This window comes from Talaromyces rugulosus, chromosome II (genome assembly GCF_013368755.1).
Source record: "Talaromyces rugulosus chromosome II, complete sequence".
NCBI lineage: Eukaryota > Fungi > Ascomycota > Eurotiomycetes > Eurotiales > Trichocomaceae > Talaromyces > Talaromyces rugulosus.
In genome coordinates, this window is record NC_049562.1 from 3,122,406 (window position 1) to 3,137,773 (window position 15,368).

Consider the following 15,368-nt stretch of genomic DNA (forward strand, 5'->3'; position numbering starts at 1 on the left):
AATAAAATTAAAAACTTCTAAAGACTAATATTAAAAAAAGAAATATATAAATCATTTAAAAATTTTAATTAAAAAAACATCTTTAGATAATCTAAAGAACATCTTAGACAGAGTTCAGAAAAAAAACCATTTTAGAAAAAAGATACTAACATAGAAGAAGCGTAACCCTATCTATAATAAGATTAAAAGAAAAGACTAATCAAAGAATCTTATAAAGAAGATTAATATAGTAAAATCATTAGATAGCATATTGATAACCTTTTATCAAGAAATAAAAACCAATACTCTCTAATATTTCAAGATAATAGAAAAAATAAGAAAGTTGACTATAAGGACTCAGATCAAGAATTAGATACCTTATAACAACCATAATTAGTAAAAATAATCAATCTTAGAAAAGACACCGCAAGAGCGATCAACTAGGTAAATAAAATAATCAGACTATTTCAAAAACAACCACTAATTATAAGGAAAGAATAGAATTCAGTCCTAGAAACTAGCATAACAGTTCCAGGAACAAAAATTAAGATTCTAGAAATAAGCAAAGAAGAACTAGAAATAAACAGTAAAAACTCCAGAATAATAGAAGAATTTCCTGAAATTAAATACAAATAACTAAAACAAAAATATAGTTATAAACTGTCATAAGAATTGTGAACGCTCGGCCAATTGATAAGTAGCGAACGCTACTTATATAAGCAAGCTGCCTAAAACTTCTATAGAGTAAACTTGCTAATTATAGAAATGAAAACAGAAGTAACTATATAGAAACTTATATAATCTAAATAGTGCAGATATATTAATCTAGTAAAGATATATTAAGTAAATATATATTTTAATAATATAGCTATACTATTTCTATATAGATATACTTAATATAGAACTATTTACTTTATATAAGTATATTTAATATAGATATATTTTAACAGTACGTATATACTATATTAATAAAAATATATTATAGTATATAATTATATAGTTAATAGAGTAAAACTATACTAAGAAACTATATTAATAATATAGTTAAACAAAGTTTAACTATATTTATTATATTTAGAATTAATTATATAAAGACACTTATTTATTATTATATATCTAGCTTATTATATTTTATTTTTTTAAGTAAATAATATATTACTATTACTTTTTAATATACTTTGTAGTCTATTATTGCAATAATATTCTATTTATTCTAAGATTATTTTATATAACTTTTTTATCTTGCTTTCTATTAGTAAAATATCTATTCTAATTTACATCTTAATGATAAATTGTTAAACTAATTAATAATAAAACACCTTTATAATATAAAGTTTTAAGAACTAGATAAGTAATTAAACTTTATTAATAAGCTAATTATATTATAGTTCAAAAATAATTCCTTAATAATAATTTCTTAACTATTTTTATTAATAATATATAATTTACTTAATATAGATTATATCTATTCTACTATTATATTGGTAAAGTATAATACTATAAAGATTATTTTCTTTTTATTATTAATAATCTAGTTAGCTTTAATATATATTTCTATATTAACTAAAAATATTTTTTAACTTAGATCTAGTTCTGTCAAAGATTATAGATTTTAATAGTTTAATTCTATTACCAGCTGTTCTAGCTTTACTAAGTAATATAGCTATAACTTAAATTTTAAATTAATTAATATAATTATTTTTTTTAATAATTATAGTTTATAGTCTTTAAATATATTTATTTATTTAATTAATAACTCTTTCTAATATAATAAATCTTTGCTAAGTTTATTTATTAGATTCATTATCACTATTTTAATTAACTAGTTTTATTTATCTTATAGATAGATATAGAGTTACTAATTCTATTATTAATATATTACTATTTTTTACTATAATTAAATAGAAACTTAGAAAAGTGTTTAAAAATATTAATAAGCTATAGACTGTAGAAAGATAATTAAGATATTTATAATAAACTAGATTTATTTAGTAGTTAGTAATTAAATTTTAATAGGACCCGCCGGGAAAATCAAAAATCAACCTTTTGAAATTCAATGCTACTGGAAGGCATCCAGGGCTTCGCTATGGCCCCTGGACTCCCCAATATCGACAACCACCCCCTAGACCCAGGGGGGCAGGCGCTAGGTCTGGTGAACCCCGTAGGGGCCTATATAGGCACCCCAGCGGGGACAGCACCACCAGCGCCCCCCGAGGCAAGTGCAACAGTCCCTCAGAGCGAGGGCTTCTTGCCTAGCCTGGAAATCAACCCTAGGGAGTTGTTTCCCCCCCTAAGCAGCGTGCCAGGCTCCCAGGAAGCACCTAAAACTCTAGGGAAGAGACTACAGGAACACAGCCCTGACGGGGCAGAAAGAGCCCCCATGAAGGCCCTAATCGGCCCAGCCTACAAGGACATGGAACAGGCCTTATTAGGCCACTTTGCAAGCAGCAATAGCGCGCTGCACGCGGAGATGGCCGCTATGAAGGCCTATATGACCTCTCTGGTAGAGGCTATGGAGCAGCGCCTCACAGGCCAATTGGGCGCTCTAGAGCGCCGTTTCTCAACCCTAGAAGCTCAACAGGCCTCCCCGAACGCCCCAAACCACCCGCTAAAGCCCCTATCGTCAGGGGGCGACCGCCAGGGCCCACGACAGCCTCTGCCATCCCAGGGGACGACGTTTGCAGAGGTCGCCCATGGCCCCCAAGCTAACCCGAATAGGGCCGCTAAGCCCATAGAGCCACGCAGAGCCTCACCCCCGATATCAAAACCACCCCCTGGGGTGAAGCCCGCAGCAGGCCCCCAGTGGGCCGATATAGCGGCCAGCAATGCCCAGGAGTGGCAAATCGTTACAAAAAAAACGGGCTTACTCCCCGAACCAGCCCCCAAAAGTCCAAATGGACCCAGGGAGCCTGAAGCCTATTCGCGGAAGCAACAAGGGAGACCGCAGGCTTATATTTAGGCGTGAAAATGGCCGCACCGCCCCTAGAAAGTCTAAAGCCGATGTCATCTTGCAGCTTAACCGCTGCCTAGCCCAGGCAGGCTTCCCGAACTTCGCCAGGGTAATAGACGCCAATTACACCGAATCAGGGGCTATCTCAGCCCTATTGGACCAAGGAAGCACCGTAGGCTCGCTATTACCAGCCTATAAGGACCTATTAGTGGCTGCCTGCCACCGGGTCGACCCCGCAGTCATCTCAGTGGAAGCAGACCAACAGTGGCACAAGATTAAGGTGCATGCGGTGCCGGTAGCCCGCTATAGCGCCTCAGGGCTAGGCCTAGCCAGGGAAGAAATTGAATTAGGGGGCACATGCACCCTAATGAGAAACCCTACCTGGATCAAGCCGATAGCGGCTATCCAGACTAATAAGCAGCGTTTCTCTACTATCGTTATAACAGTAGGAGGCCTAGATGACGCCCGCAGGCTACTCGCCCGGGGCGTACGCTTCGGGGGCAACAGGCACCCTACCAGCCCCTACCACGAAGTGGGTAAAGACACCGTTTGCACCCGATGCTGCGGCATTGGCCACCGAACTTATAGAGGCTGCGGCACCCGACCACCACTCTGCACCGTGTGTGCTGGCGCCCATGAAGCCCAAGAGCACACCTGCAACGTGCTAGACTGCAGGGCCCAAACAGGCCACCCATGCCTGCATGCACCCACTAAATGCGGCAACTGTGGGGGGAAGCACCAGGCTGATTCCCCGGGGTGCCCCAAGCTTCGGGAGGCCCGCCGGCGACTCCATAAGCGCTTCCCTGGCGTAGAGGTCGTTATGCCCCCTCCCCCCCCTGAATGGACTGAATGGGAAGGCGTTGCTGAGGAGGCTTCTCCCCCAACCACTACCCAGGACGCCCCCCAAGCCCCAAAGCTTAGGGAGGTCGATGACGCTATGGAAGATGCCCCAGGGACATCACCCCTACCGTACTCATCCCCGTGTCCAACACCAACGCCTGGAGCTGCAGCCCCTCTTAATGTTGATTATTCAACATAATTGCGGCCGTACCTACCCCGCAACCTTAGGGGCTCTAGAAGCGGGGATAGAGCGGCAAATAGGCATTATATGCCTGCAAGAGCCTTATATTGCTTATGACTTCTCCCACCCAGGCTATCTGCTGTACTGGCCAGGGGGGGAGAAGCGGGATCAACGGGTGCTTATGGCCATCCGTAAAGACCTTATAGGGGCGGTTAGGGTCGAGAACCGCACTGATTTAGTAGACCACCCCTATTTACAGGCCCTGGACATATGGGAAGCACCAATAATTAGCGGGCATGCCCCCCGACGCACTAGAATAGTCAACTGCTATGATGTGTGGATTGGGGCCAGTTACCGGTGGCAAGGGGCCTTCCCTAGACGACGCCGGGCCATCGAGGACGCAGACTGGGACCTGCTTATAGTGGGTAGGTGCCTATTAGTGGGTGATTTCAACGCCCATAGCCCTTCGTGGAACCCACTGGCCAAGGGCCGGGTTAACGCTGAGCCCTTGGAACAGCTTATAGAGCGGCACTCACTATATGTTAATAACCCACTGGGGGAGGCCACACGCTATAAGAAGACCGAGGGGGTGTCAATTATTGATTTAGCGTTATCCTCGCCAACCCTAGGGCCTCTGCAAGCCTGGGAGGTGGATAAGGATAAGCCTACAACATCTGACCATGAGCTTATCGTCCTAGCCTGGGAAGCCCTAGAACCCCCCCCAGGAGGAATCTCCGGGGAGATTACTGGGTGGCAGATAGAAGCTCTGCAGGTAAACGAGGAAGCCCTAAAGCTGGCCACAGCAGCTTGGGCCTCAGAGGCTGTAGGCCACCCCCCTCTTAGTGATCAATGCACCGAGGAAGACCTTGCTAGAGAGGCCAATTGGGTGCAGGACACCCTAACCAGCGTACTCGATAGGCATGCCAAAGCAGTACGGCTTTGTGCACGCTCTAAGCGGTGGTGGAAGCCAGAGCTGCGGCAAGCCCGGAGCTTATGGGCTGCAGCCCGCAAGCGGTGGCAGGCCCATGCCTGTACCGACACCGAATTCAAGGCTGCAAGAACCGCTTATTACCATGAAATAAAGGCGGCTAAAAGGACCTGCTGGGAGGCCTTCCTTGCTGAGGGAGGCCCTGGGGGGAAGGAAGAGTGGAAAAAAGGTTCTAACCCCACTGGGAACCCTTTTCCCAAAGGCCCTAGGGATGGCCTGGAAAAGCCTTCTCCAGGAGATCCTAATAGGTGTTGGATAGCCCTACAGTACACTAAGCCACGGACTAATCCCACCACCCCAGCACTCCAAGGCCCGGATCTAGGGGCTCCCCCTGCCACTACCATGGCCGATAAAGAAGCCCTAATCAGGGAAATGGCATTTCCTAACGCCCCCCGTAGCTCCCCTCCTGGGGAGCTGCCAGGTGGACAGGCCCACATGCTTATAACGCCAGAGCGGGTGCATCAGGCCCTATTCAGCCAGAGCATTAAGAAAGCTCCGGGGGCCGACAGGCTCAATTTTAAAGCATGCCGGCTACTCTGGGCACTAGACTCACCCCGAATCATAGGGATGGCTAGGCAGTGCTTTCGGCTTGGGGTGCACCCAGGGGCCTGGAAGACCGCTAAAGGCATCCTACTTCGGAAGCCAGGGAAGCCTGATTACACCCAGGTGAAGGCCTGGAGGGTGATAAGCTTGCTTAGCTGCCTGGGCAAGGTTGTTGAGAAGCTGGCTGCAGGCCTTATAGCGGACTGGTGTGAGGCCCAGGGGGCTTTACACCCTGGACAAATGGGGTGCAGGCGGGGCCGTGGGGCTATTGACGCGGTGGCCTGCCTCGTGCAAACAGTGCACGAGGGATGGACTCAAAAGCTTCTCACAGGCACTATCTTTATTGACGTTATGGGGGCCTTCGACCATGTTGACCCCTATAAGCTTAGTGAGGCTATGGAAGCTGCAGGCCTGGATAATGACCTTATAAGGTGGACCTTATCCTTCCTTACAAATAGAAGGGTCAGCCTCGTAATTGACGGTTATAAAGCCCCTGAACAGCCTATTGACTCAGGGCTGCCCCAGGGCTCACCGGTCTCCCCAATCCTCTTTCTTATCTATATCCGGGGTGTGTTTCAGGCTATGGAACAGCAGGTGCCAGGGATCAAGGCCCTGTCCTATGCCGATGACATAGGCCTGGTAGCCCAGGGAAGCTCGGTCTCTGAGATCTGCAGGCAGCTAGAAGCAGCGGCAAAAGCTGCTATTGAGTGGGGACTGGCAAATAGCGTCAAATTCGACCCTAAAAAGACAGAGGCCATCCTATTCTCTAGGGCCACCAGCAGGGAACATAAAAATCAGGTCCAGGAAGCTAGGGTGCAGGTAGGAGACGCTTTAGTGGCATTCTCCCCAACAGCCATCCGGTGGTTAGGGGTCTTACTAGATCCAAAGCTTACCCTCAAAGCCCACTATAAGTACCGCCTGCAAAAAGGTCAAAATACTGAAAGACGAGTGCGGGCACTGTGCAAGGCCCAGGGGCTCCCCCCAGGCCTGGCATGGCGAATCCAAAAGGCCACCGCGCAGTCAGTGGCGCTTTATGGGGCCGAGCTTTGGTGGCATGGGCAAAAGAACTGCCTAGAAGGACTGCAGGGCCTAATTAATAACCAGGCCCGGGCAGTCACAGGCATGCTGAAGTCCACCCCATTAGGACCGCTTATAAGGGAGGCAGCTTTGGAACCAGCAGAGGCCCTATTAGATAGTAAACAGCGGCGGTATGCCCTGAGACTCCTAGGACTCCCCCAGGGGCATCCAGCAGCAGAAATACTCCCCATAACGCTTAGGGAGGGAGACGCCCATGCACAGCCTGGAGAGCAGCCGCTAGAAGACCGAGCTTGGGCAACACCAACCCGCCGAGGCCCCTGGAAGCTGGGCATGGGCCTGGCCCGCAGGCTACGAGAGGCCTTGACCGCCGACCCCTCCCAGGGCTTTGAGCGTACAATAGAGCCTGGTAATAGGTCTATACCACTAGATTTCAGGATAGACTCCCCTGAAACCGCTATGCAATTAGCCTCAGACCCCCTAAGTGGGATAGGGAACACTGACCTTTACTCAGACGGTTCCAGGTTAGACGATCAGCGCGTAGGCGCTGCGGTAGCTTATAAGCCACTTATTGGCCCCTGGAGGTCGCGCCTAGCTCCCCTGGGCGCAGGCTTCGAAGTCTTTGATGCAGAACTAATAGGAGTAGTCGAAGCCCTAGAGTGGGCGCTGGCAGAGAATCTTAGAGGGCCAATTAGGGTGTTTCTCGATGCTCAAGCCGCTATAGGCAGGCTTCAGCATACCCAGCCAGGCCCTGGCCAAGCCCTGGCGCTGCGGGCACATGATCTAGCCAAGGAACTGCAGGCCACCGGCCGCAGGGTTACTATATGCTGGGTGCCAGGCCATAAGGGGGTCCCAGGCAACGAAGAGGCCGATAAAGCCGCCAAGAAAGCTGCGGGGAAGCCCCGAACAGGCAAATACTCGGGCATCTCACTGGCACATGCTCAACGGGCCTGTACCGAAGCTTATAGAGCTGCCAGGGCCAACTGGCTTGCTGCAAAGCTTGCAAAGCGTGCCCAGCGGGCAAGCCAGGCCTACTATCCCCCCCGGGGATGGAAGCTTGACCCAATGTTGGCGAACACCCCCAAGCACCTAGCGCGGCGATATTACCAGTTCAAGACTGGCCACGCACCAATTGGGGCCTATTTGCACCGAATTAAGGCCCGAGACTTCCCTAATTGCTTGGGGTGCTCTAGGGGGACTGAGACGGTAAGACACCTTCTTACAAACTGTCGACAGTGGTGCCACCAGCGGGAAAAACTATATGCCGGCTTGGCCGAAGCGGGGGTAAAGGCCCTGCAGGATAGCGAGCAGTGCCCCGAAGCACGCCTATTCCAGGACCCAAAGGCCACTACAGCGCTGCTGGCGTTTATAGGGGCCATTAGGGAGCGAGAGGATAACCAACAGGCCTGGGAGCAGGCCTATAAGACTGATAATTGGGGCATTGAGGCCCTGGATGAGGGAGAGCGAGAGGGGGAAGGATAGCGGGCAGGGGCGGCCCGCTATTGTAGGCAACGCCCAAACGTTAGTGGCCATAAGGAGGGGGTAGTGGTTGCCACCCACTATAAGCCCCCGAATCGTCCTGCGCATATAAGTGGCTTGGGGCGAGGAAAGTGCAAGATACCTTGAAAGCATGGATCCAATGGGGGTAGAGGCACCGGTTTATAGGGGGCAACCCCTATAAGCAGGCCTAATCCACACGAATCGCTGTCTGTCATAGCCTAGGGCTCGGTATAGACGTTAAATTTGATTAAATAATAATAATAATAATAATAAATTTTAATAGATAATACTACTATTATACTATAATAATACTATTTAAATTATAATCTTTAAGAATATATTTAAAAAAGAAATCTAGATAAAACTTATTAAATTTAACTGATTTAATAATATTAATAGATTTATTAAGATGATAGTTAAGATTAATAATAAACTGTTTAAAATTAAACAGAAGCGATAAGAGTTTTAAAGATAAAAGAAAGTTAAAAAATTTCTTTAATATATTAACATATTGATAAAATAAAGAACCTAATATAATAAGGATAATAATATTAAAATACAGCTTAATAACATAATTAATAAAGAAGAAATAGCTAAGTATAAAGAAAATAAAGCTTATTACAAGTATAGACAAAAAGAATACTTTATATAATAATATTAATTAGAATAAAACAGACAGAACAGTAATACTAGTTTTTAAAAAATAATAATAGTTTATTAATAAATTATAGTTATATACCAGATAATTATGATTTTTTTAAATAGTAAAGAAAAGAAGTTAGAAAATAAATAGATTAATAAAGTCAAAGACTTCTAGGAATTAATATTAGAAAAAGAAATATATAATACGCTTAAGAATTTTAAGCTAGAAAATAGCTCTAGATAATCTAAGAAACGCTTTAGATAGAGTTTAGAAAAAGTATAACCTCATTTACGATAAAATTAAAAGAAAGAACTAATTAGAGAACTTTATAGAGACGATTAATATAGTAAAACTATTAGATAGTATATTAATGATTTTTTATTAAAAAATAAAAACTAATATTCCTTAACATTTTAAAATAGTAGAAAAGATAAAGAAGTTAACTATAAAAATTTAGATTAAGAATTAGATATTCTATAATAATTATAGTTAATAAGAATAACTAATCTTAGAAAAAATGCTATAAAAGCAATTAACTAAGTAAATAAAATAATTAGACTATTCTAGAAACAATTATTAATTATAAAAAAAGAATAAGATTCAGTCCTAAGAACTAATATAACAGTTCTAAGAATAAGAATTAAGATTCTAGAAATAAGCAAAAAAGAACTAGAAATAGACAATAAAAACTTTAAAATAATAAAAGAATTTTTTAAAATTAACTATAAAGAACTAAAACAAGAATACAGTTATAAACCATCTAAATTAGTATATTGAGAAGACTTTATTTAAATATACTAATAATATATCCTTAAATACAAAAAATGCCATGAGTAGATATTTTATAAATATAATATATATAGAAAAAAAAACATCATACTTATAAATAAATTTAAATATATTTTATTTATTAAAAGAATATAATTATATTATTTAATACTTAAATATATTGAAAAATATTTATATATATACTATCCACAATATAAAAAATATTATTATAAGAAAATATACTAAACATAATATTATAAATTAAGTTATCTAACTTATCTCAAAAAAAAGAAAAAAAATAAATAGAAGCTAATAGCACTAATAATTATCTATTAATCTATCCTAGACTATCTAAAGAGCTAGAATAAATATTAGTGCTATATAGAAAAAATTTAATATCTTTTCTATAATAGTATTAAAACTAATCAATGCTATACTAAAAAATATCTATATTATAAAGAATAAGTTATCTATACTAATAAAGATTAAACTAAAATTACTCTATCACAGAAATAATATCTTAAAAAATATAAAAAAAGATATTATCTTATTACTATAACTATTAAGACAAGAGAAACTATAATTATTATTAAAGAAATAATTAATAAATATAAAGCCAAGTTACTCTTTAACTTAAAAGTATTAATAAATTATATTAGTAAGATATATATTAAGAAAAATAGAATCTAAATATATAAAATAAATCTATAATATACTATATAAAATTTTAAAAAATAAATTATAATTAAAGGATTTATATAATAAACTAAAAATATTATACTTAAATTAGAAAAACATAAAGAAAGTATCTAATTAGATTTAAATCTGTTTAAATAAAAAGATTTTAATATTATACTTAGAATAATATAGCTATAAAAATATAATCTTATCATTAACTAGAAATATAAGATAGTATTAATAAATCTAAAGATACTACAAACAAAGCAAATAGAGATTAAACTAAACTAATAATTAAAGATAAAATATACTAAAGAAATAAATAAAATAGACTAATAAATTAAAATATAAAAGAAACTAAAAGAAATCTATAAAAAAGAATTAAAGAAAGTACTTAACAAGCTATTAAAAAAATATTAAGACTTTATTAAATTATTTATAAAAAAAGAATACTAACTACTATAATATAAAAAAAAATATGAAGTAGAAATATCTTTTAAAATAAGAATATAGGTATTATAAGTTAAGTAATAATAAATTTTATAAAATAAACTCTAAACTACTAAGGAATTTATTAAGAAATTCTTAGCAGCTGATTATATTAGAGAATTAAAAATAAAGACTTTTATATAAATAATATTTATATTAAAATATAATAGATTATTATAAATAATCATCAACTACTAAAAATTAAATAATATAACTAAAGATAATATAAATAAAATATTATATTCAGAATAGAAGAGAGATTTATTATAAGGCGTAAAAATTATAACAATATTTAATATTAAATAAGGATACTATAATCTATAAATAAAAAATGATAATATCTAGAAAATAATATTTCTTATAGACTTAGGACTATATAAATAGCTAGTAACGCCTATAGGACTTAAATAGCTATTAATAAAATTTATAAAATTTATAATCTATATCCTATAAAAATATTTTAATTTTTTTATTATAGTATATTTTAATAATATTATAATCTATTTAAAAGACTTAAAGAAATATAATAACTATATATAACTAGTTATAATAAAACTTATAAAAGCAGAATTAACTCTTAAAATTAAAAAATATAAATTTAACATTATATAAGTTAACTATCTAGGAATAATATATATAATAAACAGATTAAAAATACTGAAAAAAAAAATAGATATTATCCTTAAATAGCTAATTTTAATGAATATTTATAATATATAATCTTTTCTTAGAGCTAGTAAATATATTTAATAATATTTTAAGAAATACTTAAATATTATAATACTAATAATAGAATTATTAAAAAAAGATAAACTATTTAATTAAATAATAAGAAGACAATAATTTTTTAAAAATATTAAAAAACTTATTAAAATTATGTTAATTTTATAACTATTTAATCTAGAATTATAAAGTATTCTATGAATAGATATATCTAGATATACTTTTAAAGTAATCTATAAATAAATTAATAAAAAAAGAGAAATATAGATTGTTATATTCTACTTAAGAAAGTTTATATTAGTAGAAATTAACTATAATATCTATAACTAAGAATTACTTATAATAATTTAAGCATTTTAATAATAGCGATATTATCTCTAAAAAGTAAAATATAAAGTAATTATTAAAAGTAATTATTATAATTTAAAATACTTTATAATAACAAAAGAATTATCTAGAAGATAAATATAATAGGCTAAAGAACTAGCTAAATTTAATTATAAGATTGAACATATTCTAGAAAAATAAAATATAGCTATAGATATATTGAGCAGATAACTAGATTATGTAATCAGGATAGAACTCCTTAAGATAAACATTCTATAAAAAGAATTAGGAGTTCTATGCTATAATTATAATATAATCATTACAACCGCAATAAAAGTTGTTGATAAAGAATTATAAGCTGGATAAGTTACAAAAAATATTCAGAAAAGCTTAGTGATATAGAATAGAATGATTATAGTATCATAGAATATAACTATAGAAGTTATTCAGTAATACTATAATCCTTTTATAAAAGGGTATTAAGGAGTTAAAAGAATAGTTGAAATAATTACTTGAATATTCTATTTTTTTTATATATAAAAAAGGGTTAAGAATTATATTAGAAACTATAATGAATATAATAGAAATAAAGCAGTATATTATAAATTTTTTAAAAAAATATAAATACTAGAAGTACTAAAAGAAGTATAGAAAAATATTATTATTAACTTTATCTAAAGATTACTATAGTCTAAAGATCTAATAACAAGAGTTATTTATACTAATACTATAATAATAATTAACTAATTTATAAAATATATTATTTTAAAACTAATATTAAAAAATATAATAGTAAAATAATATATAAAATTTATATTATAAAAAGTTTTTATATAGACTAGATTATTAAATAAACTTATTATAGACTAAGACAAATTATTTATATCTAAATATTAGTAAATAATTATAAAAGTATATAGAATATATTATAAATTATTAATTATAAATTACCAACAGACTAATAGCTAGTCTAAAAGAATAATTTAAATAGTTAAATAATATTTTTAATATTATTTAGATTAAAAATAAAATAATTAGATAAAACTGCTACTATTAGCATAATTTATATTAAATAATATAGAAAATACTATAATAAAATAAGTTCTATATTTTATAAATCTTGAACAATACCTAAAAATAATATAGTCTAAAGTACTATAAAAAGAATTATCTAAAGCTATAATAATATAAGCTAATAAACTACAAATATTCTATTAGATAATATTAAAAGATATTAAATAGACTAAAAACTAAATAAAGATCTATTATAATAAGAAGTATAAGAATACACTAATCTTTAAAAAAAAAAAGAAAGTTTATTTATTATAATAAATAATTAGATAGAAAAAATTTAATATTTTAAGTAAGAGATTAAATAACAAACTTAATATTATTAAATATAGATCTTTTATAATTTAAAAAAAACTTACTAATAATAATTATAAACTTTAACTATTAATAAAAATAAAAATATACTTAGTATTCTATATTTTATTATTAAAATTAATTAAAAATCTAGAAAATAGTAACAACGAAACAACTAAAAATAAATATAAAGTTAAAAATATTTTAAAAAGAAAATTAGTAAATAGAAAAATCTTTTATTTAATTAGCTAAAAAGAATATAGACTTAAATATAATTTATAGAAACTAGTTAGATATTTAAATTACTCTAAAAAGATTTAAGTATTTTACTAGAAAAAAATTTAGAGAAGATATAGTTAAACTTGTTATTAAATAATATAAAAAACTTTTAAATAATAATTATAATTATTTTATTTAATTTTTATAACTTAATCTTTTATTTCTATTTCTTTTTTTTCTTTTTTTTTAGATACTCTAACTTTTTTATATTTTTAATATCTATTTAAATAAATTAACTGATATATTTCTAAAATAGTTTTTACTACTTTTTAAAATAAAAAAATTTTGTTAAAATTATTTTTTTATCTTTTTTAATCTTTTTTTAAGTAGCTAATAACTTCTTCTAAGCTAAATCTAAAGATACTATTTTAATATAATAATTATAATCACTATAAATATACTTATTACAATATTTTAAAATTTCTAACTTAATATATGATTTTCTTAAAAAAATATACTTATAGCAAAAGAAAAAAAAAATAATCTTAATTTTAATAATATAGATAAACAGATTATTTTTATTAATATTTTGCTTTAATAATATAATTAGAATATCATTATCAAGAATATTAATAAGAAAGAAATTAGCCTATTTAAGTAACAAAGGCCTGTAACTATTTATAAAACTATTAAGATACCAGCCTTTAAAGAAAAGAATTATTATAAGAATTATAAATACTTAGCTAATCAATAAATAGTGAATACTACTTATATAAATAAGCTGTCTAAAACTTCTATAGAGTAGACTTACTAATTATAGAAATAAAAACAGAAATGACTATATAGGAACTTATATAATCTAAATAGTATAGATATATTAATTCAGTAAAGATATACCAAGTAAATATATATTTTAATAGTATAGCTATATTATTTCTATATAGATATACTTAGTATAGAACTATTTATTCTATATAAGTATACTTAATATAGATACATTCTAATAGTATATATGTACTATACTAGTAAAAGTATATTATAATATATAACTATATGGTTAATAGAATAAGACTATACTAAGAAACTATATTAATAATATAGTTAAGCAAAGCTTGATTATACTTAGTATATTTAAGATTAACTATATAAAAATATTTATTTATTATTATATATCTAGTTTATTATATTTTATTCTTTTAAATAAATAATATATTACTATTATTTTTCAATATACTTTATAGTCTATTATTGCAATAGTACTTTACTTATTCTAAGATTACTTTACACAACCTTCTCATCTTGCCTTCTGTTAGCAGAATACCTACCCTGATTCACATCTTGGTGACGAGTTGTTGAACCGATTGACATAAACCATCTAAATCAATATATTAGGAAGACTCTATTTAGATATACCAACAACATATCCTTAAATATAAAAAATATCATAAGTAGATATTCTATAACTATGATATGCACAGAAAAAAGAATATTATACTTATAAATAAATTTAAATACATCTTACTTATCAAAGAAATATAGTTATGCTATCTAATACTTAGATATATTAAAAGATATTTATATATATATTACCTATAATATAGAAAACATTATTATAAGAAGATACACTAAATACAATACTATAAGTCAAAATATCTAACTTACCTTAAAAAAAAAAAAAAGAATAAATAGAAACTAATAGTACTAATAATTATCTATCAACCTATTCTAGATTATCTAAAAAATTAGAATGAATATTGGTGCTATATAGAAGAAATTTAATATTTTTTCTATAATAATATTAAAACTGACGAATACTATACAAAAAAATATCTATATTATAAAAAATAAGTCATCTATACCAATAAAGATTAGACTAAAATTATTCTATTATAGAAATAATATCTTAAAAGACATAGAAAGAGACACCATTTTATTGCTATAACTATCAAAATAAGAGAAACTGTAATTATTATTAAAAGAATAATTAATAGATATAAAGCTAAATTACTCTTTAACTCAGAAGTATTAATAAATTATATTAGCAAAGTATATATTAGGAAAAATAGAATTTAAATATATAAGATAAATTTATAATACACTATATAAAATTTTAAAGAATAAATTATAATCAAAGGATTTG

General features: G+C 32.9%; 2 protein-coding genes across 2 annotated transcripts; both read left to right on the top strand.

The window, feature by feature from the left end:
- Positions 1-2,035: 2,035 nt before the first annotated feature.
- Positions 2,036-2,938, top strand: TRUGW13939_03542 (uncharacterized protein; the record flags this gene model as incomplete). Its single annotated transcript, XM_035486722.1, has 1 exon — positions 2,036-2,938. The coding sequence occupies one exon, from the start codon at positions 2,036-2,038 to the stop codon at positions 2,936-2,938; it is 903 nt and encodes a 300-aa protein (XP_035342615.1).
- Positions 2,939-5,721: 2,783 nt separating this feature from the next.
- Positions 5,722-7,998, top strand: TRUGW13939_03543 (uncharacterized protein; the record flags this gene model as incomplete). Its single annotated transcript, XM_035486723.1, has 1 exon — positions 5,722-7,998. One exon carries the CDS (start codon positions 5,722-5,724, stop codon positions 7,996-7,998), a length of 2,277 nt encoding a protein of 758 aa, XP_035342616.1.
- Positions 7,999-15,368: the final 7,370 nt, after the last annotated feature.